The 25200-nt window shown below is 45.6% G+C and overlaps 1 protein-coding gene across 8 annotated transcripts in view; it reads left to right on the top strand.

Annotated features, from left to right (window-relative positions):
• CHD2 (chromodomain helicase DNA binding protein 2) overlaps positions 1 to 25200 on the top strand; it is an 85542-nt gene that overhangs the window by 43451 nt on the left and 16891 nt on the right. For 4 of the 8 annotated variants that reach the window (XM_026855914.1, XM_026855913.1, XM_026855911.1 and 1 more), the window contains 19 exons: positions 2166 to 2373; positions 5137 to 5223; positions 11514 to 11575; positions 12942 to 13064; positions 13374 to 13523; positions 14405 to 14538; positions 15182 to 15407; positions 16116 to 16216; positions 16877 to 16921; positions 17081 to 17256; positions 17959 to 18083; positions 18715 to 18931; positions 19556 to 19645; positions 20533 to 20723; positions 21745 to 21933; positions 22428 to 22590; positions 22980 to 23132; positions 23650 to 23721; positions 24870 to 25019. In XM_026855914.1, the coding sequence (XP_026711715.1) occupies positions 2166 to 2373; positions 5137 to 5223; positions 11514 to 11575; positions 12942 to 13064; positions 13374 to 13523; positions 14405 to 14538; positions 15182 to 15407; positions 16116 to 16216; positions 16877 to 16921; positions 17081 to 17256; positions 17959 to 18083; positions 18715 to 18931; positions 19556 to 19645; positions 20533 to 20723; positions 21745 to 21933; positions 22428 to 22590; positions 22980 to 23132; positions 23650 to 23721; positions 24870 to 25019 (2662 nt within the window). Of the gene's footprint in view, positions 1 to 698; positions 926 to 2165; positions 2374 to 5136; positions 5224 to 6270; positions 6393 to 11513; positions 11576 to 12941; positions 13065 to 13373; positions 13524 to 14404; positions 14539 to 15181; positions 15408 to 16115; positions 16217 to 16876; positions 16922 to 17080; positions 17257 to 17958; positions 18084 to 18714; positions 18932 to 19555; positions 19646 to 20532; positions 20724 to 21744; positions 21934 to 22427; positions 22591 to 22979; positions 23133 to 23649; positions 23722 to 24869; positions 25020 to 25200 lie in introns of those variants that run through there. The other 4 variants (XM_026855910.1, XM_026855916.1, XM_026855915.1 and 1 more) reach the window with 4 other exon arrangements.

Raw genomic sequence — 25200 nt, 5'->3', positions numbered from 1 at the left:
AGATGATCCGTAGCCAGAATCAGTCTGGTGTTTCTCCCTGATTGTTTAGCCAAGAGGTGAAATTTAATGTGGTTTGGTGCTTTTCTACAGCTGCCATGTGACTTGGGTGCATGGGTCAACATTCCCTGATGGGGCTTGTTTTTCTTTGCAGTATATGCAGACATTTCATCTATGTTTCTATACAGTGTCAGGGAACATCACATTTATAGACCAGACAGTGAGAAGAGAAGAAATGTTTACCAGCAGCATGTCATGCAGCTGAGTCAGTGCGTTAGCATGGTCAGTCGTTTGTCACCGTGTCTTTGTAGGAGAGTTTGTGTGCAGGTCACTTTAGGAAGACACAGGTGGTTAAATAATTTAAAATAGGTGTCCTGGCCCGGCTTGTCTGCTGTGTGCCTTGGCCGGTGCCCCTGGTGGGTGGGTGAGGCTGGCAGCCCTGGCTGAAGAGCTGCAGGGGCCGAGAAGCCTCTTTCCCTGGCAGAGCTGGATCTGACAGTTACGCCTGGTCTGGAGAAGACGTCCCGCTCGGTTCAGAGCGGCACAGCTCGGCTGCCTGGGGGTGGTGGTGCCGCATGGCAGCAGGTGGAGTGGGTTGACCTGGGCTCCAGAGCTTGACCCTGCTGGTGTACGTGGGGATGGAATTCACGGGTGCAGGTGCAGGCGGTTGCTAGGGCACTGCCCGAGGGGGTTATTGAGGAGCTAGGGGTGTCCAAGCTGAGCACTGTGGCTCGCTGCTGCCCCAAAATTGGGATCTCTCTTGCCCCTTTTCTCCTCAGTGATACCAAGTGTGGTGTATTTCCTGGTTTCTGTGAAGGTTTGTTTGTGATTTGAGTGGCTAAGTGATGTTTCGCTGGGCTAATGCTACTGAGTTGAGGTGGCTCATGGAGAAGTTCCTCAAGCGATTCAGTGCTGGTGGAAGCACAAGGTGAGTGCTGGGAACATGGTCTGTAGGATTGGGGTGGGCGGCACAGGGGAGAGGCTGTCTTCCAGCTCCCTGCTGTTGACCGTTGGGTGGCAGCGAGCTGCCATGTGGATGGACACGTGGAGCTGTGTCCAACAATGTGTAAGGGTTAAGTGTACGTTTGCTGGAGGGGAAGAATAAGTTTGGTTTCTGACATTATGCAGCCCCTGATGCTCTGCAGCTGTGGGAGTTTGTGCCAAGAACCTTCTTGAGCCTGCGTGAGGTGGTTTTGCTGGTGCTGAGTCCCTGCTGAGCCTGCGAAGGCCGGCAGAACGTGGCCGTTGGGATTCAACTTTGTTTAGATTCAAAATGTTCACAAGAGTTTTTAAAGCTAGGAGGAGCTTGGCTTGTGGGAGGGTCTTGGGTCATTAATCCTCCTTTGTCCCCCTGGATGAATTCTAGTTCTGTCCCTCAAAAGCAAAATTTTAGTGTCTGTATAATTATAGTGTCCAGATAATTTTGTGGATAAACCGTGTGAATTATGGCTATTGATGTGTGGAAAGGCTGTGTCCCTGTGTCCTTGAAATAAAGCTTGGGGTCTGGAGAAACAAGAGAGCTCCAGTGTGGGAGGAGGCCAGTATTCTGCCTTTAAACAAATACTGCCAAAGCTGTCTGGCCTCAGTCTAGTCTGGGTGGTTATAATTTCTTCCAGCTATTGGTAATAAATCTGATTGAAGAAAAGTGTCTTCCTCTTTCCTGAATCCCCGTGGAACATGGCACGCCAACGTGGCTCAGCCGCAGGCCGATGTTGCCCCTCTTTGTTGTGACAGTAGAGGTTTGGATGGCTGCAGATCCCCTTCTTTAGGGTTGAGTCCCTGTCCCCGCAGGAGGCTCTGTGGGACGGTGTTCTGCCGAGCCCTGCTCGTGGAAACCGGCTGTCCCCAGAGCTGCTGGGGTGTCATTTCCTTGAGTGGTGTGGCAATGCTTCTTAATAAAATTCCCTTGGTTTTCTTGAAAAAAACATGGAAATCTGGAAATTCTCCAATGGAGTGAGTTTTGAATCCGCATTCTCACCCATGTGTGCAGTGCCTGTCCTGGGAAGGAACTGCTTCTGCTCCAATATGCCAGTGGAGAGTATCTGTTTGGTACCATATGGTTCACACTTGCATTTAGGCTATTGAAAGCTTCTTGTAGCTTGGAGATGCGTATTTCAAAGCCTGTGACAGTACAGTTAAAATGTGATCTCTTCTTTCTCTACCATCAGTCACTCAGCATCCGAAGAAGCCTCTGGCTCTGACTCCGCAAGCCAGTCTGAAAGCGAGCAGGGCAGCGACTCAAACAGCAGCTCGGAGTCCTCTGAAAGTCAGTCTGAATCTGAAAGTGAATCAACGGGTTCAAAATCCCAGCAGACCCCTCCTGAAACCAAAGAAAAACCTGCCTCTAAGAAGGAAAGGATAGCAGATGTTAAAAAGGTATTGCCCCTGCTGCTGTGCATTAGTCGCGTTACCCCTGTACCCACCATGAACGGGCAGACAGCAGGACCTTAACAAAGCTCTCTTAACCTCCTCTGCCACTTTGCACAGTGACCAGACATCCTTTGACCTCTGGTGTCCCCAAGTCACTCACTGCTTTTTGGTCTGTGTGCTTTTGCCCTTCTGGTGTCACCCTTGTGAGCAGGAGCTTGTGTGTCTGTTGGAACAACCCTTTGGGCACCAGATAGGTAGCGGTGGGGCTGACTGGTGGAAATGAGGGGCACACACCTGATCATCAGTACATGGCCCTGTCATTTCATTCTCTCCCTCTGCCTTTCCACTCCTCCCTCCTGTCTCTCCTGTCCTTCAGAAGTAGTAAAGCTTCCCTGTGTGATACATAAACAGAATGCTTATCTAGGATTTGGGACACTTCAGTTTGTTTTCATCACTGTCTTCCTCTTAGAAAAAAAGTAAAGAAAAAAAAAAAGAGGAGGAAAGAAGCTGTTCAACTTTTATTATGTCCAGAATAGTGGTTCTTTGTGCGTTTTTTCTGAAACTTCCCAGCTACTCACTAGCAATACTCCCCTCAAATAGGCAAGTTTGCCCTCCACCTGTTGCTGCACAGGAGGGAAAGAGATTTCAAGTCTCTAATGCATGTGGTGTCCCTCTGGTTGGTGAGAACCTCCCCAGTGCAGAAGCTGTGTCTTGGGCACCTGCTTTACCCAGGTGGAGGCACCTGAGTAACACAGTGTAGTGTGAGGTGAGGAAGAGGAACCCAAATACCCATTTGGAGACAGGAACTCTGTGAACTGAGTTTACATGGAGAGAGGAAAATCAGGTTAGGTCAGGGTTTTGTTGTTTGTTTGTGGTGTGTAACTATCCTGTTGTTCTTAGCTGTGGTTTGCACTTTGCACAGCTTGCTCATGAGAGGGAGTTTTACGGAGAAAGTTGCTATGTATGTAAAGACTGAGAAGGAAGGGCGTGCTTTCAGCTTGCACTCCCCATGTACCTGCAGGGGAGAAGTGAAGGATTTTGTTACCAGCTTCTTCTCACAAATCTGTAGGCTGCTGGCTGAGGTCCTGGCTAGATCTCCTGTGTTCAGACTGCATTTACAAGGCAGTCGGGGTAAAACAATTTTCAAATTCCTGTTTTATTGTTGGTATGTGGGGACTGAAGGAAGTTTTATCTTCCTCTGTGAGCTTCTAAGAGCATGTCCCTAACAGTAAACATAAAAATTGTCCTATGAGGGCTCGCATCCATACGCAGGGTGATAATTAGCGTGGATGAAACATGAAAAGGTCAGGGCACCCTCTAATAAGAAAGCCTCTCCCTTCCTTAATTTCTTTGTTAATGGGTGTTTTCCTTAGCTAGGTCTAACCTAGGCATGTTGATACCTGTTCCTCTTGAATAACCAATGCAATTAATTATTATATTATTGTTTATTTTGTATTTCTGTCTAGATACACCCATGAAGGTGAGGTTAATTTGCATTAGGTGCTATTCAGATTTGTCATGGGAGTCGATCCCTCATCCAAAACCTGTGCCATTTATAAGATGAAAAGACAAGTTCTTCGTACGGTTCGGGGAGTATTTTGAGTATTTCTTTCATGTGAATTTGCCTTATCTGTACTCACATGCCCAGCAGATATACACCTTTGCAATCTGTCTGTTCTAGTGTTATCCCATTACTCCTTTAACAGTAGCAGAAAAATTGCTGGGCTGCAGCCTTGTATTAATCATGCTGTCAGTCCCAAGTTGCTGCTGCATCTGGCATTGTATTTTGATTTCCTTTTTCTGCCAGTGGCTTGCAGAGACATTTGAGGACTGGAGGGAGAGAGAAGCAGGAGTATGAATAGGTTTAGAAAACTGTAAGAGGATAAGGTCTGTTGAGGGAGAGAGCAACTGTTGGTGTAGATGTTTGAGAGACGTGGTGGTGGTTTGTATCTGCCCTGTAAACCTTCTGGTGTCCTGTGTCACCAATACAGTTCTGCATTCATATCCCTCAAGGCATCAGCTCTTGTCTCCCCCTTCTCCTCTTGTCCATCCAGCAAGAACAATGCATGCTGTTATACACAGTGTATGGAACTATTTAGGGCCTGGTTACAGCAAAGAGAGCACAACCATTCCCAGTAGTCAGCTCTGCACATCCACGTGTCCTGCGCTGCCAAACCACATTCGCATCAGTGCATTCAGGAGAAGAACCGGCAGCACCACTGCCTTGCCTTGCCAAAGGACAGGGTGTCCTGGTCCATTTGCCACCCGGGCTGGGCCACAGAATTCACTTTTGAAGTTGCTGCTGGCGATGTCTCGTCACTGGGCTTGTCTGGCAGCTGGTGGGGTATTCCCTACGGAAAGGAATTGTGGTGGAAGCTGTTAGTGACAGTGAATTGTCCATTTGAGTTGGTCAGTCCATTCATTCCACGTGCGAGGCGTTGCCTCCTTTAGCACCATTACTCGCAGAGGGCTGGTTGTCTGGATGCTATATCCTTCAGCCTGAATGAGCTGGAGGGTAATTTGTACCTGGTGGAAAGATGGACCACTGTAAGGATAATGCTGAGATAAAACATGCTGCTTTGGAGTGTTACCAAATACCCCAAAAGAATCATAATCATTTTCAGCCAGTTTTTTTAAAGTGTCCATCTACTGGTTGCTAATTCCCTAATGGTTTTATGCTGATTTATTCTAAAAACATTCACCAGACTTCTAAAATGTCAGAAATAATTGGGGTGAAGCAGGCCTTCTGATGGTCTGTTTATTTTGCAGATGTGGGAAGAATATCCTGATGTTTATGGGGTTAGGAGGTCAAACCGAAGCAGACAAGAACCATCGCGATTTAATATAAAAGATGAGGTAAGGAAAAAAAAAAAAAGGATGAGGGATTACTGAACATATAAAACCAACCAAACCCAAAGAGCAAAGGCAGGTCTCATCTGCATTTCCTTGTAAACACCAAGTCCTGTCTTGGTTTGTGGATGTTGGAGCTCACAGTTAAGGTCCCAGTCCTGCAGTTGGATCTTCTGGGCCTGAGATCTCTGGAGTCAGCGGGACCCTGTGTGGGCTGAGATCTGCATGCACTGATCTGATTGCTGGAATGGGGCGTAATGCAAGTCATGCTTTGCTGTAGGAACATCCTGGAGAGAATGAGTCTGTGTGAAAAAAAACCACAAAACAAAACCAAAACAAAACACAACACAAATCCAACCAGGAATAAAGAAAACTTCCCAGAAATACCTCATAACAACACAGCAGTCATTGTTGCCCATCCTGGAATGGATCACGCTGATAAATGCATTTGTGTGTGTTCAGCTTTATGAACTGTCAACTCTGGTTGAATACTGGGGAGTCTTATGCTTCAGTTGGAGGTGAGGGTGGTCAGAGCCTGGCAGACAAATCTTCTAATTGTTCCTTTTTCAGATCATTGTTTTTTTTCTGACAATCAGCTGCCACCTTCATTTGCATCTTTCTGCATAGAGCTTTTCATCTGCAAGGTCTTCAGGAAGGATGAGTAGCTACAGCACAGGGGAAAGAAAACCAGGGAGAGGCTTAGACTGAAAGTAAAGTTTGGGGCTTAGAGCTAGGTACAGAAACATGCAGTTGGGAATCTGAGGATAAGCAGCCAGATTTTCAGCAGAGTGGGAGCCCAGTGGGTGCTCTCTGACAGTCAGGAGGTTTGTGCTTTGCCACTGAAAAGTGCATTTGGATGCTTGAGGGGTCCCAAGTCGTGCAGCAAACGCAGGTCTCCGGCTCCTTACTCTGGTGCGTTATCCTTGAGCCTTGCAGCACCCTCAGTGTCACCACCTGCCCCTCCAGGCTCCTGTGCTGGATGTCCCGCATAGCAGCAGGTTAGGAAGGGGCTTGGGGCACATCATTGACTTAGCTTTTGTTTTCCTTTTCAAGTTCGGCAAAGCCCAGGCTCGCTGGCCGCCTCTCTGTGCGATGCCCCGGCATGCACTGTGCTGGCGATGTCACACCCACCACTGACCTCCGCTCCAGACCCGAGTGCCCTGTTAGGGGCTCAGGTAAGTCCCATCTTTTTTTGTTTTACAATATTACGTGGTTTTGCAAATGTTGTTTTCTTTTTCGATATCTTTATTTCCTACTACTTAAGGTACGATAAAGTTTTTTTTTTAAAAAAAAATAATCCGAGATGTAAAAACTTTGCTATACCACAAAATATTGTAAAAAACAAAAAAAAAAGTCCTCCAAATGACCCCACTGCCACCTTTGTGAAATGGAAAGCCAAAATTAAAAAAATTGGACCACCCCCTTCCCCTCTCTCTCCCCAAATCAACACTGACTGGTCCCTGTAGGGCAACTCCCATCTGCAGCAGAGGCCGGTGGAGGGTGTGACGTGTCAGGAGCACAGTGCTGGGGCCTCGCAAAGAGCAGGAGGAGATGAAAAGTCTTGCTTTTGGAAGACCTAAACGCCAAGAGGGAGGAAATAGTGTAGCTCAAGCCTGCATGGTGCTAAGCACTCCTTGCTGCTGCTGGATCTGGCAGAAACCCAAGGCGCTTGACACCTCTTAAGATTGCTTTTTACCTTCACAGGGTTAAGCCTGTCGCCAGTGACCCGCTCTTGTCGCTTGCTGCTTGGGACTTCCAGCACAGTGTCTAGGAGTTTTTAATTGCCTTCTTCCCTAATGCTTCTCTGCAGTATTAACAAACAGCATCGCCCGGCAGCGTGGCAGGTTCAGAGCGCACAAGAATCAGCCGTCACACCTCCCCATGTGCTGCCCCATGACTCACCCTGGTTGTGGAGATGGGGCGTAGGTGGAGGTGGTTCAGGTTTTGGGACATTGTTCAATCACTAGTCTGTCCTCTTGAGACCAGCAGTTTGGGCAGGGTTATTTCTGTGTTAGAAATTACTGCCTTCTGGGAACTGCCCAGAGGCCACCAGGCACACTGTGTAGGTCTCTGAGCTGCAGTCAGAGAGGGTGATAACTTGTGATCAGTACCAAGGTGTGGGCTGACAGATCAGGAAGCGAAAGTGCAGTTTTGCATATGAGTACAGAGATGCTCAGAGGACTAGAGCTGTCTCCAGGAATAAGAGCACGTGTGAGTTTTTTAGTAAAAACAGTAGTTGCCCTTGCGTTTTCTTTGCAGTTAATAAATCAGCTTCAGGTTTCAGCCAGGGGAAGTGAGACTTGCAGAGCCAGGTGCCTTTCAGAGTGTTCTGGGGTAGTCGAGAAATAAATGTGCCCAAAACAGATGCAGTCTTTTTGCTATAAAAAGAATGATTTGAGATTGGAGTTAGTAATAAATCGCACGGTGCATCTTTTCTGTGAGAGGCCACAAGTCATGCACATGAGGTGTTCCCAAAATGCAGTTGATTTTATTATTAAAAAAAAAAATCTGCTCATTTACATGTCTTTGCTGAAAGTTCAAATGCTACCAGTATTGCTGGGAGAGAGAAGTTCAGCAGACATAAGAAAACTAACCTGGCAAGATGAGATTCTAATCCAGCTTTTCTGAACACTAGAGCTTGGCCTCTGTTAAACCTGAAATGAGCAAATCCTCACTTTGACTTTAGTCTGAAATATTTATTGCCTCTCTTTAAGCAAGTCTTCATCTCTCCTAGTAGACAGCATGGGCTGAAGAGGCTCATCTGGACTGTGACAGTGGCCTTGAATCTCCGTTTGTCCTGCCCTGGCCTAGCAGCGAGGTCACTCGTGGACAATCTGTAGGACCAGAACTTCAAAGCTGCTGCTATGTTGCTCTGCTTGGTGCTACGTATGCAGCATCATTATATTTTGTACAGTGTTGCTCCACAGCAAAATACGGCATAATTAATCTAGTAAAAGTGTGCGCACTTTATGTGCTGGGAGAGAGAAGGAATAAATTAGATGGGAGGTGTCAGTGAGGCGTGGAGAGGGAAGGCTGATCCCTTCAGCTGGAGGTGGGGAAAGCAAATTGCAAGAGACCAGTTTCTAGCCCAGTTGAAAGTACTGGTGCAGGAATAAGTTGGGCATGTTTGTAGCATTTGGTAGGGAAAGGAGGGAACTGGGGAAGGCAAGTCCTCATTCCCTTGGCCACAGCAGCAGCACCCCAGGGGGGGCAGCCTGAGCCCAGCAGAGCTTTGCCAGCACTGGTACTCCGGCTCTGAGAGTGAGCGGTGTGCCCCTGGCATCTCTTCCTGAGCTGACAGAAGCCCTGCTGGGGACTGAAGATGGATTTTGTCAGCTTAGCTTCTGTCATTCAGGGAGGTGACATTATTAAAATTCAAGTTGCACACAGTTTGTCAGACAGTCTGCTTCCTGATGATGGCAGGTGGCAGGCTGGAGTGCAGACGAGACCTCAGGTGCATGCTCTGGACCTGGCGTGCTCCCGCCTCTCTGGTTATCGTCTGCACTTCCTTAACCGAGGAATTTACCACCGGCTAGAGCCTGTGGGTTGATGCTGATAATGGAGCGTTACAAGCACAAGCTCTGTTTGTGCTGCAGAGTGCAGGGCAGAGGTGCACATCTCACCCTTGGGCTTATTTGAGCAAGTCGGTGTATGGTTTTGCAGCTGAGTCCTGAATTGTGCATTTAAGTGGAATTAAGAGGTTGCTAAAATGTGCTTATGCTTTTTTTTTCCCCCCTAATATTTCTGTATAAAATGGTAGAAAGCAACTTTCAGGCAAAGTCAGGATGCCAGGAGGAGTTGGTGAGAAGGAGACATGGGTCGGTGGTAGGCGAGGGAGTGGGGAGGAGAGGCTGAGTCATGGCCACGCACGTGTGGGGCTGCAGGCACAGTGCTTCCCCACACTCGGACTGGGAGGATGTGGGAGCACAAGGCAGGCAGATGACTCAGGCTGGGGACTGGCTGTGTCAGAGGAGATAGAGCTGGGATTGACATGCATCCAAAAAAGACAATGGTGTCTTTGAAAAATGTAACTGAAGGCGGCTGAATTGCAGTCACAAGTTAAATTTTTCAAGGCAGGAAGAGGTGAGGAAAAGATGAGTCTTTAAGAAATGAGCATCAGCTTTACAGAGGGAGCGACGGAACAGGAGGAGAGTAGAGACATTAGGAAAAATGGACACCAGAAACTTGGAAAATGGGATTTTGGCAAAGAAGTGGAGTTAGTTTCAAAGAGCCAAGTTGTCTTTGGTTTTCTCCAAATCTGATCTTTGACAAAGAGCAGAAGAAAAATCCACCTCTCTTTTCTTGTGGTTTGCCAAAAGACAGCAAAAAGTAAATGTGCATTAAGGGACAGCTCTCAGAAAACCTGCCAAAATTGGAATAGCAAAGCAGCACGCATCAGAAAGCGGATAAGAGATTACAAGAGAAAAAGAAAATTGAGGACTTTAAAACTTTGCTTGTTGAAACTAATCTGTGGAATGCCTGGCTTATGTTGCAAGGGTAGGCAGGGCTTTCCATGGTGTTTGTCAGTCACTTGCTTCCTGAATGCTTGGTAAATGAGATGGAGATTTCATGCAGGGCCATGAAACAGGTGGATGAATATGTGTTCTTAGTAAGATATGGTGCAGAAGGTATTACTGTGTCACATGTAAATGTGACAAGCTTTCAGTCTAATGTGGCAGCCAGTGTTTCAGCATATTTTAATGGAAACACTGATGCAAGGGAGAGGACAATTTCTGTTGGTGGAGGGGAAGCTGGACAATGGAAATAGAGGATGCAGAAAGCAAGCAGAGGGATAGGCCATGGCTCTCCAGAGCCTTGGCTTTTTCATCTTGCAGCTTACACCATTTTACAAATCCTTGTGTGAGCAGCTCTCAGTTGTAAACTGTGCTAGCTGTATCCAAGAAGGTGGTGGGTGTACCAGGAGATGCAAACTGCTGTACCCATGGTGATGGACAGACATTACCTAGAGCTGAATGCTGGGGCAAAAAGTAATATGAAGTGGAAGATTTCCAATAAGCGTGTAGAGCAAGCAGTCATAGAGGCTACTTTCTATAATTTTAATACTCCTTTAGAAATTTCACATGGGTTTCTTCAGTTTTCTCCCTGCTGATTTATATTTTCTGGGCAAGTATATAAGGTGAAGTCATCTGTTGGTTGAGGGGTATTGTGTGGTAATCTGTTTTTATGGTTGATTAGTTTTTACAAAAATAGGGTTGTGTACAACCAGCCTAAAGGATTTTTTTTTAGCTATCTTGGTCTGTAGGAGTTAATGACGCCCACATTTAAAATAGTACAGCAAGTAGTTAGAATATCTCTAGATATATTTAGCCATAGAGACCTCACTGGTGGAGACTGGAGGATTAGGAGGAAGGAAAGCAGCAGGACATAGCTCTGACCCAGTCAGATCCTTAGTCACTCAGGAAAGCAAGGATACTCTTGTGGTGAGAATATTGTCTTTTTATAAGAATTCCCTTCCTTATAGGCAGTTTTTCTAATGAAGGTGGAGATCCCAGTACATTTGTGTGGCTGCAAAAGTTTTTGTAATCCCCAAAACTAAGCCTGAACACCCCCAGATACTGCAGGATTCCTGCTGAAATCGCAAGTATGGGCACTCACGAAAGGACATTCAGCCACTGCATTTGGAGTTAAAAGCCTTGTAAAAGAGCTGGGCCTTAGTGCTGTGGCGGGCCCTGAAGGTGCTGACCAGAAAGCACAAAGTCACACTGCTGCCTGATTCTCGGGTATCAGGCAGGAGCGATGCTCGCCTTGCATGGTGGGCAGAGTAGCATCAGCTGAGCTGCCTTCTCTCTCTCCCTCTCTGGGGTTTTGCCTCCAGCAGTGGGCAGTGCAAGGTTTGGTGGGATAAATTCACCCCGTGGTTCTGTAATCCACAGGGTATTGCACACATTGCGGGTCTGCTCGGCCGCTGCCACCCCCGAGATGGCATCTGCCAGGTGTGGGAGGGAGGTGCTGAGGGGTAGGTGAGTCACATCCTTCTGCCTCCCGAGCTCGGGGGCTCCAGGACAGGTGTAGCAGAGCTCTCCAGCCTTTCTGCAGAGTTACCTTCTTCACACTGAGAGTGCAGCGAGATTAACCCTGCAGCAGAGGGAACGGTACCAGGGAACTGACTGCTCTTTGTGCAGCCCCGTCGCACCAAAGCATCCTTCCAGCGCTGTGGTGAAGGAGCACTCGGGCTGTGCCCGGGCTCAGACCATGTGCATGCCTTTCAGTTGTGTCCTTGAGAAGACAGTCCAGAGTGAAGCCTACAACCTGATTTTATTTCTTTTCAATTAAAGGCAAGTAGCGAGTCTGAAAATGAGAGCCCAAAAAGAAGAGGCCAGAAGCAAATGAAAAAAACGTAAGTTTATAGGGAAAGGGTTTTGAATAGTGGTACTTTGGTTTGGTTTATTTTTCAGAAGAGTAGTATTGAATTGTTTGATAGGCGTTGTCAACACAGAGAGCTTGTAAAATAAATTATTTAATATTTCCAATAATAATACTTAGGAAGACTGAAATTGAAATACAAATTTGAATCTACGGGTGGATGTAACTTTCCAACTTTCCTGTTGTTTGTATTTTCCCACTTTGCCTGTGATGGAATCTGAACAAGTCAGGTTCACTTTCTGTTGTCAGTCTTTCACTACTCCATCAAGATACTAATTCTCCTTCAGAGATACTTAAAATAGTTTAATCCATTCTTTTCCCACCTTTTTGATTAGCAGAGAATAAAATGCCAAATTATTACCCTCTTTTATAACACTCTGCTAAACCAAAGGAACTCCCATAAAGGATATTTTGAATGACTGATCCCTGTAACTGAGTTCACTTACAGTCATGATTCACTGCCTTTTCCCATCTAGTAAGTACTTTTTCGTTTTTCCAAACACTAAACTGAACGGAAGGGAACTGCAAGCTGCGTGCTGGAGAAAACTGAAACTTAGTCACATGATCCTGCTCTCTTTCTCCTGTTTCTCTTGTCTTTTAATTTTTCATTTAGTTGTACACATCAGTGCAGGAAGGAATGTCATAAAGCACAGGGAGGACTGTAGTAGTATGGACATCTCCTGGACAAGGGAAATAATCCCGGTGTACTCTTCATGTCTCCTTGGAGAGAGAAGGGGCTCCTTCGAAGGGCATTTTGGAGCTGCAGTTTTGCTCTGAATTGCCCACAGAGAACGTGCTTCCTTCTAGTAATGGTGTGGTGTGATTTGGCTTCACGCTTGGAAACTTTAATTGCCTGAATTTAGATGTCAGGAGCCTTTTTGCTCCATTTTCCAGGCTACAAGGAGATCATGTAACTGCATGTTGTGAGTTGTACTCCCTAAGTGAAAGTGAGCACTTCTCTTGAGATTTTTTCCATCTCATTTCAGAAATACAGAAGTGGAAAGAAAAATAATAAATTGAAGCACTTGTCCACCCAGTTGTAAGAAGTACAGCTCTGCCACAAGCACTGTTGTAGTTAGTATGTGTTAAGAGCCACTCTTCTGCAACATATACTGCCACTACGTGAACTAAAACCTAGGTGACTGAGTCATCTTCCTAAAAACAGAGAATCACACCATAAAATCCCCCATGTATTGCACTGAACAACCTAGAGTGCAGTTTTGAACTTTTTCTTGTAATTATGGCCTGCTAGTATTAACCTAGATGGTTTGGATGTTTGCTTAGCCAAGTGTTTGTGTTGAAATATGATTGCCCTTCATGACCTACATTTCTGACCTTAGAAATAAATGGAAAAGAGAGGTTTCTGGTGAAGAAGAGGATGAAGATGGAGGGGAGCAGGGAACCAGTGGAGAGAGTGAACCTGAACCGAAGAAAGTTAAAGCAAGACGACCTGCCCAAAGGAGGTAAGGAGTAGTTTGTTCACTCTGTCTCTTTTTCTGCGTTTGTCTTTTCTGCCTATACTAGGTGGAGAAGTAATTTCTATTTATCACTAAAGAATTTATTTATTTTTCTGCAATATTGCCCTTGTTTACAATCTAGAAAACCTAGGACCTAGTTACTCTCTTGTCTACCCATTTCATGCTCCAGTGAGTGATGCAGTTGTTTCCATGGTAGTTAAAGTAAACTAAATCCCTAGGAGTCTAATATTCGAGATTCATGCTTTCTTATGTAAAACGCACTGTATTACAGCTTTCTAATAATTCTTATTTTAGAACTGTGGCCAAAACCAGTGTTAAAAAGCCTCACAAACCCCAGCGTGGGAAGAAGAGAAAGAAACCAGTCTCATCTGAAGATGATGATGATGACGAAGATGATGAGACCCCCAAGAGACAAACTCGACGAAGAGCAGCCAAAAACGTCAGGTATCAAAAAGTGTGGGGTTGCTTGATGATGAGTGCTGGCTTGGCTGGGAAAGAGGGGACACCAGAGGGCCCTGGCTCCCTGTGTGATTCTGCAGAGACCCTCCTCTGCCCTGCTGTTGGCTGAGATTTGGTTCTTTGGACAGATTCATGCTGCGAACATCTGTCTTCTCTCTACCTTGTTTTGCCATCTGTAAAGGAGGGAATATTTACCAATCCCTCTTAGAGAAGTGTGAGGATGTTTGCATAATGTTTCTAAAGCACTCTCAGATGAGATTAAGAATTGCACATAATAGATTAAAATGAGTAAAAGGGACCAGCTGTGCTAGATTGGACCAGTTGTCTGAGAGTGGCTGATAGACAGTGCCTTGGGACAGAGCATTGAGACATGGTAAGGTAAAGCATTATCTGTTCCCCAATGTACCTTCTCACCTTTTGGAAGTCCTAATAAGGGGCATGCAAAGAGCCACCATTTTTGGTGGTTAAATGTTCATCAAAGGTGAGAAGTGTAGTTCCTAGGGTGGTGTAAGCACTCATGCAGCCTTTCAATGCTCTGCAGCCTCCGGTCTGTCACCAGATAGAGGAAACTTCTTTTGTTGATGGTCTTGCTTCTGCTGAAGGAATTGTTCCACCTCCTTGTGAGGCATCTGGTGTTGGCCATGGTCAGAAAAACTATATGGACAAGATTAGTCTGATAAACTGTAGCTGTCTGATTGTCTCGGGGAACAATACTGAATGGTTAACTTAAAAAATGACGTGCTGAACGTGCACTGGATCACAGGGTAAATGCTGGAGAGGGCTTGCCCCAGTCCGTGCCATTCTGTGTGTTTCTGAACTGGGAAGAGTCAAGGGCTTTTCATCACTTTGGTTTTCATCTTGTTCAGTTACAAAGAAGATGATGATTTTGAGACGGATTCTGATGACCTGATAGAGATGACTGGGGAAGGAGCTGATGAACAACAAGACAACAGTGAAACTATCGAGAAGGTCTTAGACATCAGGCTTGGAAAAAAAGGAGGTGCGCAGTTCTGGAAAAAGCCTTAATTTCTGATGTCAGTCGTGCATTCCTAGTTTGTCTTGAGCTGATGCAATGCTTTTCAACTTCAAAGTGGTGCCAAGGGTTGTTTCAGTGCTCTTTACCCTTTCTTCTCTGTCTCTTATTGATGTCTTCTAGCAGCTTTTGTAAAAGCTAGTATTGAAAAACCTAAAATGTCAAGTTTATGTGCTTGGCAGCTTTCATTTAGCATGCACACATTTTAAAGACACAGTCATTCTACAATCCTTGCTTTTCTTCTCTTTGAAATATAAAATAGATCTTCCAGTAGAGTCAGTTTTCATAGTTCCATTGATAAAACCATAATGAAGATAAAGCCGATGTTTTGTTCTCATAGCCTTAAAAAAGTGGGTTTGTAAAACTGAATGGTTGTGAACATTTTCAAAAGACTTTGAAATATCCTTAAAAGACATTTGTGACAGAGAGATTTAAAAAGATTCTGTTGTATGGAAAACTTGCGTGCCTGTCTTACAGGGTTGCAGAATCTGTAGGATTTTATTTGTGCTATGTCAGAAGATGCATTAGAAGAATAACTTTCTGCTCTAATGCAGTTTATGTCCAGTGCTTGGTGACAAAGGTACCAACTGCAGCCTGATTTCTTTTGCAGCCACTGGTGCTTCCACCACAGTGTACGCAACTGAAGCCAATGGCAACCCAAGTGCTGACTTTGATCCTGAAAAGGATGAGGGAGAGGTTCAATACCTGATCAAATGGAAAGGCTGGTCATACATCCATAGCACATGGGAGAGTGAAGAGTCCCTACAGCAGCAGAAAGTGAAGGGCCTGAAAAAGCTAGAAAACTTCAAGAAAAAAGAGGAGGAGATCAAGCAATGGTATGCTTTACATCAGTGATTTGGCAAATCTTTTTTAGCCAGAGGTTTGCAGAGTTATGACTGAATTTGATTTCTTCTTCCAAAGCACATTTCACCCAAAGCAATTGTTTTTGGTGCACAACACTCACATCTCTCTTTGTCTCCTGATGAACATCCCCCCTTATAGAGATGATATATGTGGCCGTGGTGTAGAAAGAGAGAGGAAGAGGCATTGAAATCCACAATATTGCCACTTCCAGGCTAAAGAATTGGGTAGCTGACAACAAATAAATGGTGCACAGATTCACCTGGCCTAGGAGGTGACATGAGGGCTTGCAGCTTTATTAACCCTTGTCTGTATGCAAGCTTATGCATCAGTTTATGTCTGACCTCCCCAGGAACTATAAGAGAAGCTTCGATGTGTTTCCAGAGTTGATAAAGCTGTAGTAGAAGCGTCCATCTCTGATTCTGGTTTTGAGACTGATTCTTGCAGAAGAGTAAGGCGTCGTTTAACAGGGAAGCAATATGAACATCTATGACATTTGCTTCTCAGTAATAATTTATAATTATAGGAAGCTTTAAGAAAAGTCATATAAGCAGTAGTCTGCTTCAGTGACTTGTCTGAATAACAGAACCTTATAGGAAAGTAGAATTTCTATATGTGGCCTCCATAAGCATTATGACAGAAGCATTATAGTGGATTTTTGTTTTGGATTTTTTTGCATCTAGGCTGGGCAAGGTATCACCTGAAGATGTAGAATATTTCAACTGCCAACAAGAGCTAGCTTCCGAGCTGAACAAACAGTATCAAATAGTGGAGAGAGTAATTGGTAAGTGAACCCAACACTTTTGTAAAGGGGTGAAGATGTGGGAACTTTAATCTCTAACGACAGCAGAATGAGTGTACAGTTCACTCTTCTCTGTCCTCTAGTGTATCTGGAGAAAAACACTGGTGTTAAGTGTATTTCAGTGTGTGAAATCCAGGGATTTGATGAGTAGAAATCCCCGTTTACGGAATTGTGTTTATAAGCGATACAAATCAATCATTCCTCTTGCCTGGAGTGTGGGATGGTCCACTGCTTTCCCAGGGGATGTTGAAGTTGCTGCTGCTGAAGTTCTTTGACTTCAGCCCTTTGCATGCAAGGTGTTTGCATCTAAAGCAACAGTAGATGCCTGGCTTTTGTGAGGACCACCTTTAGTGACCTGATTGAGGATGTGGTTAGGCTGCAGGCAGCTCAGGGGTTAGATTTTCATGATTAATTACTAAAAATAAAAACAGGACTTACTGAGCACTTCAGTAATATCACAGGCATGTCAGTCAGAGCTGCTGGCATCCAGTTGCTTTGGGAATTGGCTTGGAGAGCTGTTGAACCAATTTTCATACAATTTCTATAAAAATGCCTGTGATGGGTGGCAGTGACACTGCCTGCCCTGCTCCCTCTGCTGGCTGCCAGCACTCCCAAACCCTTCCCTTCTGTCTCCAAACACAGCTGTGAAGACCAGCAAGTCTGCGACAGGACATTCAGATTTTCCAGGTAAATGAGCGGTTTTTTTGGTCCCTCTAAACTGTTCCTACTAGTTGAGACTTGTCTTGTGGCTGAATGGGTGGTTCAGACTGCCCCTGTGAACCAGGCTTGTGGTTCAGCCACAGAACCACAGTTGCTGAGGTTTGGGCTTTTTTGCATATTTTGCAGCAAACAGTCGCAAAACATCCTCGAATGACCCCGAATACCTGTGTAAGTGGATGGGGCTGCCCTATGCTGAGTGCAGCTGGGAAGATGAGGCTCTGATAAGCAAGAAATTTCAGCACTGCATTGACAGCTTCAACAATCGTAACAACTCCAAAACAATTCCTACCCGGGACTGCAAGGTTTGCTTGCTTTTCTTCTCTCCTTACTGGGTTTCTTCAGGCTGGGTGGTGACACAAGCAGTGGGAATGTGAAGTTTTGTCAGGATAAATGTCAGAGAACATTCTCCCATCCTCCCACCAGTGTTTGAATGGTGGTTTGCTGCTCTTGTATTTTAGGCAGAGATGTGAACCCCTTCTAGTTTAATTTATTCTGTGCACAGTGAGAATGTTAGGTCCCCCTGGGGAGTGGGAGGCTTAATTAATCCTTGCAAAGTGCTTCCTCCTCAGAAGGAGCTGCAGCAGAAATGCAAAGTTTTAATATCAGTTGGATGAAAAAACAGCACACCTGGGAAAAGAGGAAACCTACAAGATGCTGATACAGTGGAGAGGAGGGATGGAAATAGTGGGAGAAAAACCAAAAGAGGACACAAAGAAAGTGGAGATTGTTCCATCTAGTGTGCATTATGTGTAACTTAGTGCACTCTTGAGGGGACTCACAGCCCTGGTCATCACAACCAGAGAACAGCAGGCAAAACATAACACTGCAGAGTGGTTGTCTGGAATGCAGACATAAGCACTGGCTAGGAAAATGTGGACAGACTTTAACCGATGAAGACATACACAGTCTTTGACAAATTCATTGAATTCATAGATTTCATTGCTGAATTTTCAGCCTTATTTTGTCTTTTTCCTCAGTGGACTTAATGGTAGAGTCTTTTTCAGGTACTGAAGCAGAGACCGAGGTTTGTTGCCTTGAAAAAACAACCTTCCTACATTGGTGGGGAGAATCTGGAGCTGCGAGATTACCAACTGGAGGGCCTCAACTGGCTCGCTCACTCATGGTGCAAGTATGTGTAGATGCTATCTGACATTCATTTTGTCTCTCCTGATTTTTGTCCCAGTAAGATCAGTCCCTCTGTTTTTCAAGTGAGGTCTTTACCTGGCCTCCGTCTGCACCTTGAAGTATTTTGAATGTTATCACGCCCAGCTGCATTGCAGACACCGCAAGCAGGAATTATCTAAAGCATGAACTTAAGAAACCTTGTGCAAAAACAAGAAGCATTTTCCCTGTCTGGGCCTGTTCACATGCTGGACTTGGCTGCTATGTGAGCTTACTACATATCAGCCCGAATTTTCCATTGCCTTAACTGAAAAAAAGGTTTCTGGCTCAGCGTACTTACACACTTTTGAAGTATTTGAGAAATGTCCTTCTGAAATTAGGCCACTGATCCCCCTCGTCCTTTGCCTTTGTCCTTTCTTGCCAGTTTGAAGTGATCATAGTCTCTTCCTTTTTGCAACTTACTGTGCTACCTACAGTCTGGATGTCGCTGGGATTCGCTTGGAAGTGTTTGGATAAATGTTTTTGCACTGCCCCCTTTCTGTCCTTGTCATGGATTGCTATTCATGCTGGTGTGCAGTAGATGAGTAGTGTCAGAAATGTACTCAGACAGCATTTATGCTTTTTCTCTTCTTTCTCAGGAACAACAGCGTGATCCTGGCTGATGAAATGGGACTGGGCAAGACAATTCAGACAATATCATTCTTGTCATACCTCTTCCATCAGCACCAGCTGTACGGCCCTTTCCTGGTGGTGGTGCCCTTATCCACTCTGACCTCATGGCAGAGAGAGTTTGAAGTGTGGGCACCTGAGATAAACGTGGTGGTTTACATTGGAGACCTCATGAGCAGAAACATGGTATGTAATCATAAAGCAAAGGGTGCAGGGTTGGGTAGAAATGCTGGGTGCAAAGCAGTAGCTTCTCTGTGATGTGTGACACGTTCTGCTGGAGGGGCTGACAGGTAGTACTGGCAGTACTGCAGGCAGCTAGAGCTGGTGTAGCTGAGCACCTGGGTATAAATCACTGCTGCAGTGGCTTTTCTGCCTTATTTTCCCTCTTAGACTGGCTTCTCTCAGAGTCTGGAAACCACTACTGTGCTGGGCTGAAACATGCTGTAGGAAGGAGTGTAGCAGTGTAGAAGTGTTTGTCTCCTATGTTCTGAATTACTCAGATCTTGAAGCACACAAATGTTGTGAGTTTAGTGGTGTCAATTGTAAGGTGATGCCTTCATTTGGCAGATGAGCGTAGTGTTACAGCAGCAAATTTTTGACCTTAATTTGTTATCTGTGCAAGGGCAGTTGAACCATGTGTGCCCTAAAACAAGCTGCTCCTTGGGTACCCTGAGCTTATCAAATGGCTCCTTGAACAGCAGGGTTTCAGACTTCATTGGAGTCTCTGGCTAAAGCTACTCTAAAATAATGATTGTTAACTCATTCCTTTTGATAACATTGGCCGAATTTAACATTTGTCTCCTCTCACAGATACGTGAATATGAGTGGATCCACTCTCAGTCTAAAAGATTGAAATTCAATGCACTTATCACAACATACGAGATCCTTCTCAAGGATAAGGTGAGGAATGGTCCAAGGATGTTTTTATTTAGATATTCTCTTGCTTGTAAAAGGGGAAGCTGGCTCCCAGCTAGTGGGTTTCACCTCTTTCCTCTGTGCTGATGGAGAACATATAGCCACTATTTGCTTTTGCTTGCCGGTAATGCAGAGGGAATGTGGGATACCCATTACAGTGTCTTCACTCTTGTACTGCACAGTTACTCATTTTATTTGTAAGACACCAGGCAGGACAGCAGCTGGATGTTACCTGGTTTAATTCAGGCTAGTTAAGAGGACAAAACATTACACTAAACTGCTGGACACAGTGTTAAAAATATCTGGATTTGTGCACTGATGAGAAATCTCTCTGCTCATGAAATGGTCATCAACTCTGTCAGTACATCACTGAGTCCTAGCAAACAGCAAAAAGCTTAATACTAAGAAAAAAAAAAATCAAAACTATCAGGTTACCTTAACTTTATACGTTCGTTCGTCTGCTCTCCTGCTGCTGCTCCATTGGAGCCAGTGCTACAGCAGGGCCCCAGGGGCATGGAGAAAGGGAGGAGTAGGGGTCTGGAGGAGGACTGTGCTTTCTGGGTAAAGCAAAGGTGGATTAAAATAGGTATAATTGCTGAAAGACTATTCAGATATGGCAGGAGTGCTACACAGTATGGCTAGTTTCCTTTCCGGGAAGTAAAACTAGTGCTGGCATCTTGGTTTGTTAAGAAACTCTTGTGAACCCCACTCTTTTGATGGTGGGTCTGGCACCAGGGCTGAGACAGGACATCCTAGAAAGCACACACTGCAGTGCTCTCTGGCCATGGAGAGAGAGGCATGTGCAAGGTGGTGAGGCTTGTCTGACTCAGCACCTCCTTACGGCTTGGTTTTTTTTCCTTATTTTCCTCCAGGCTGTTTTGGGAAGTATTAACTGGGCCTTTCTAGGCGTGGATGAAGCCCATCGATTGAAAAATGATGACTCTTTGCTGTACAAAACGTTGATTGATTTCAAGTCCAACCACAGGCTCCTGATCACTGGGACCCCACTTCAAAATTCACTCAAAGAGCTCTGGTCCCTGCTGCATTTCATCATGCCAGAGAAGTAAGTCTGTGTTAGGTCCTCTAGAAAAATACTTTTGTGTCCGTTCTTGTCCATTAGATAGACTCAAGGGAGTGAAGAATGGCAGAAATCCCTGAATTAAACGCGGTGCAGTTAGATCAGTGAAAGGGGAACAAACACTGGTGGGGAAAATCAGAGGTTAAATGACTAACACAAGTATTTCTGGCAGCAAATTGAATGGGGAAACCTAATACTGCCTTTCAAATCTGTCTGCTGTCTTAGAGCCATCTCTAAAAAGCTGAATTTGTTTGAAGAACTCAACCATTTCTGAGGTTTCCAGTGCCTTGCGGTTCAACCACACTTGCCAGCCATTTTATGGCAGTCTCTGGGGGTATTGCTCAAGGGTAGTGCTGTCTAGCTGATTGTTCACGTGTCCACATTGTAACAAATGTTTTGTTTTCTTTAAAACAAAATGGGCTGTGTGAGTTGCTAAGTCTAAGAGAAGCATGCACCAAAACTCACTAAAATTGACTTCAAGAAGAGCTGTCCCCCAAATTCTTCTTGTTTGATCACAAGAAGACTGAAGGAGAGGTTTGAGGTCTCCCAAGTGGAGGAGAAGAGCAGATCTCCGTGTTTCAAAGGAGCTGTTGGAGGAGGCAGCAGTCCCAAAGAGCCTTCAGAGCAATATTGAACACAGTGCAATTGTCAAAGCCCTGCCTAGGGGAGGGCACTGGGGAAGGTTCAGAAACTGCTGCTAGGTAAACACCAGCAGGAGACAGCAGAGTGGAATACTGGAAAACTTGGGATTTTGGGTCCCAGGAGTCAGTGTGGTGCTCAAAGATAAGATGTTAGGAAGGCATCTAAGCCCAGAGAGCTTCTAGCTTTGCTACCAATCTGTTTAGTTAGCCAGGGCAGAGCGAACCTTTTTATCTTCCACTGTATCTCTGTTAAATTGAAGATTTGCTCTCTTGTTGTTCAGCAGGAGCATATATGATATATATACTGTTAGATGTGATAAGACAAGATGTTTTGACCCTTCCCTGCTCCTCATTTCTGTTGCTAGGTTTGAGTTCTGGGAGGATTTTGAAGAGGATCATGGCAAAGGTAGAGAGAATGGCTACCAGAGCCTTCACAAAGTCTTGGAGCCGTTTCTCCTGCGCAGAGTGAAGAAGGATGTGGAGAAATCTTTGCCAGCCAAAGTGGAGCAGATCCTCCGTGTGGAAATGTCTGCTTTGCAGAAACAGTATTACAAGTGAGTCATATATTTTGTTACTGGGAGTGCCAGTAGAAATGGGCACATCTTTCTCTGTGCTTTGAGAATGTGTTTCAGTATACTGTGTCCTTCAGAATGTAATGTGACAGCCATCACCTGTAGTACCAGGAGCTTCCCAGTAGGAATCCGGGTAGGTAGGTAGTTGGAATCTTGCCTTCTAAAATAGGTTGTAGAGTGATAAAATTCAGCTGGCCAGCTTTGCAGGACAGAGACTATGGCTTTCCTGGGGGAGTAAAGCTCCCCACAAAATTGTGGTGCTGTTTAATATTGAACTGTAATAATATGAATAGGAAAGTAAGATCAGGGTTTCTAGTGAGGAAACAGCAGTATCCTGTAGAAGTGAAGAGAGATGGAGGGAGGGAATTAGAGTGATGTCTGAAAAAGATGTCCCTGAAAGTTTTGTTGCTCCAGGACTCCATCATGCCCACTCTGCACTGTGAAATGATCTGGACTTTTCACTTTCCTGCCTGCAGGTGGATTCTGACAAGAAACTACAAAGCTCTTTCAAAGGGAACGAGGGGGAGCACATCTGGTTTCCTGAACATTGTGATGGAGTTGAAAAAGTGCTGCAACCATTGCTACCTTATCAAACCCCCTGAGGAAAATGAGAGAGAGAATGGCCTTGAGACCCTGCAGGTGGGCAGTGTCTTTGGTTACCACCTTTTTTCCTTAACTTTCGTCTTTCTTCTGTCCTCCCACCAACATAAGATCTGGCAAAGCTTTAGCTTCTGCAGCTTCTCCATTAGAAATAGTCCTCACAGCTAAAGCCACTTGGATCTCCACTGCTCTGCTTGCACTGTAGACCATGTTTTGTGGCCATCTAGAGTGGGAGTTGCATGCAATATAAAATCTGTCTTGGGTGATTCATTCTGGGTGTGACCTCTGCTGTATAAATCCAGATGATGTGATTAGAGATGTACAGGAGAAGCATGACCCCAGAAGAACCAAATCTCTGCATGTCTCTGTGTAATGTGTGTAAGGGTAAGGTTGGAAAGTATCAGCTGGAATGACGGTTACTTCTTCAGTCTCTGATCAGGAGCAGTGGAAAGCTAATTCTCTTGGACAAGCTGCTGACCAGGCTGCGGGACAGAGGCAACAGAGTGCTGATCTTCTCCCAGATGGTGAGGATGCTGGACATCTTGGCAGAGTACCTGACTATCAAACACTACCCTTTTCAGGTGAGAAACATCGGCATAGAAAACAGTGGGGTTCACTTGAAAATTCAAGAAAATGTAGACAGAGCCTGAGCAACAGGTTTCACTGACTTTCCCAGAGATTGATGGCTGGGATTGCCCGTTGCACTTACTGAAAGACACTGGAGGGAACTGGGAAGTCCCTTCATTTCAGTGTGGCCCCATCTCTGCAAAACGTCTCCTGTGACAGGCCCCTGCTTCAGCCTTCATCCTGTGATAAACCCCGAGGAGAGGATAGCAAATGCAGAGACCCTGGCTGGGAGTCTGTAACGGGAGCTGCAGTGTCACCTCCTGTGTGACTGTTCCCTGAGCATGCCCTCCTCCTGTCCTCGCGACACAGCGGGCTAAGGCAGTGCAGTTATTTTTAATTGGCGGTTATTTTTAATTATTAAATGTTCCAGGCAGGGAAGGGAGCTGTAGGTCTCCCAGAACAACTTGGGTGCAGCAGTTCCTCGGGACTCTTTTACCGTCTTTCTTTTATCCTTGTTGTTGATTTTTCCAGCGCTTGGACGGCTCGATCAAAGGGGAGATCCGAAAGCAGGCGCTGGACCACTTCAACGCTGACGGCTCTGAGGTACCGCAGCTGGGGCTGTCCTGCCGCAGGAGGGTCCGGGTGGGCTGCCCGAGCAGCGGGTGTTTATGGCTCAGCCACAGGTTCTGACTGCCAAGAAGGGGATTAGTTCAGTTCATTTCTTTTTACAAGACCCCAGATACTTTTAAAGAGACAGACATAGCAGGTTTTGTAACTAGCCGTATTGCTTATTTTAAATCTCACACATCCAAAGCACAGGGCTGCAAGTTGCATCTCCAGAAAGTCCTGGAGAGGCTGGGAAGAGCCAGAATTTAGCAATTCTCTACTCATAGTCTAGGGAATGAGATGGTTACTAAATGATTCTTTGAGTCTGAAGATGGTTTGGAATATGAAATGGCAGAGACAAAAGGGGGGGTTTTAAGTGTCAGCAGGCAGTGGAGTGTGGTGTCAGAGGTGAAAGTCTCCAGCGTAATAGGAGAGGGCATCTCAGGCCTCTCATCTGGACTTGCTGACTCACAGTGACTGGTGCAAGGCACTTGTTTTGGGCCACAGTCAGCACAGCTTTGAGAAATACCTGTCCTTGCTCCGGAAGTCTGGACGGGGTGGGGGGAATCTGCGCTGATGCTCCTGCATCAGCTAGGTGCTTCATGATAGTGGGAAACGTAACAAATAAAGGTGAGAAGGAGACAACAATATGGGTGGGAAAGGAGCAGGAATGCCCACAGATGCTGCTCTTTCCCCTCTCCTGGGGGAATCTGCAGGGGCTCAGACATCCTGGGTCTAACCTGGCACCTCTTGCCCTTGGGCAGTGACTCAAACAGTCCAGTTGCTGACTCACCCCCAGCAGGCTTCAGGCAACAAAAAGCATGTGTTCACCCACTACCTTTGTAGGAGCCTGGTGAGCAGTGTGGTCTGACCTTCCAAAGTGACTGCAAGGTGCCCTTTCCCTGAGCCATTTGCGTTGCTCTCCCATAACAGTGTATGCTGGGCTCTACCTGGAATAGCACAGCTACTTAACCTGCATGAGCAGGGCGTGTGGGCAGGAAGTCCTTTTTCTGCTTTCGTAAGAAGCACGAGTGCAGTAGAGCCCTCTCTGTGTTTCCTTGCATAGCTTTGAAGTCACCACTGCTATTTTATGTCCACAGTTACAGGCTGGCTAACCCACAGATTTTTTTTTTTCTCTTCCCCAGGACTTCTGTTTCTTGTTGTCAACACGAGCTGGAGGGCTAGGAATTAATTTGGCCTCTGCTGATACTGTTGTTATCTTTGACTCGGACTGGAACCCCCAGAATGATCTTCAGGCTCAGGCTCGGGCTCACCGCATTGGACAAAAGAAGCAGGTTGGAAGAGTAACCTGAGTCGTTTTGTCTGTGGCTTCAGTGTGGGCATCTAAATGGGCTCCCACCTCACCAGAGATTCTGAAAACATGGTCTTTTTGGCCCCAGTCCTGAGTCCAGAGAGTACTGCCAACTCAAGGGAGGCTCATTTAAAAGCCAGGAGGTACAAAATCAGCTCAGGTTT

This window comes from Athene cunicularia (assembly GCF_003259725.1).
Source record: "Athene cunicularia isolate RWA chromosome 10 unlocalized genomic scaffold, athCun1 chr10_part1, whole genome shotgun sequence".
Classification (NCBI taxonomy): Eukaryota; Metazoa; Chordata; class Aves; order Strigiformes; family Strigidae; genus Athene; species Athene cunicularia.
This window is presented reverse-complemented; position numbering and strand designations above follow the sequence as displayed.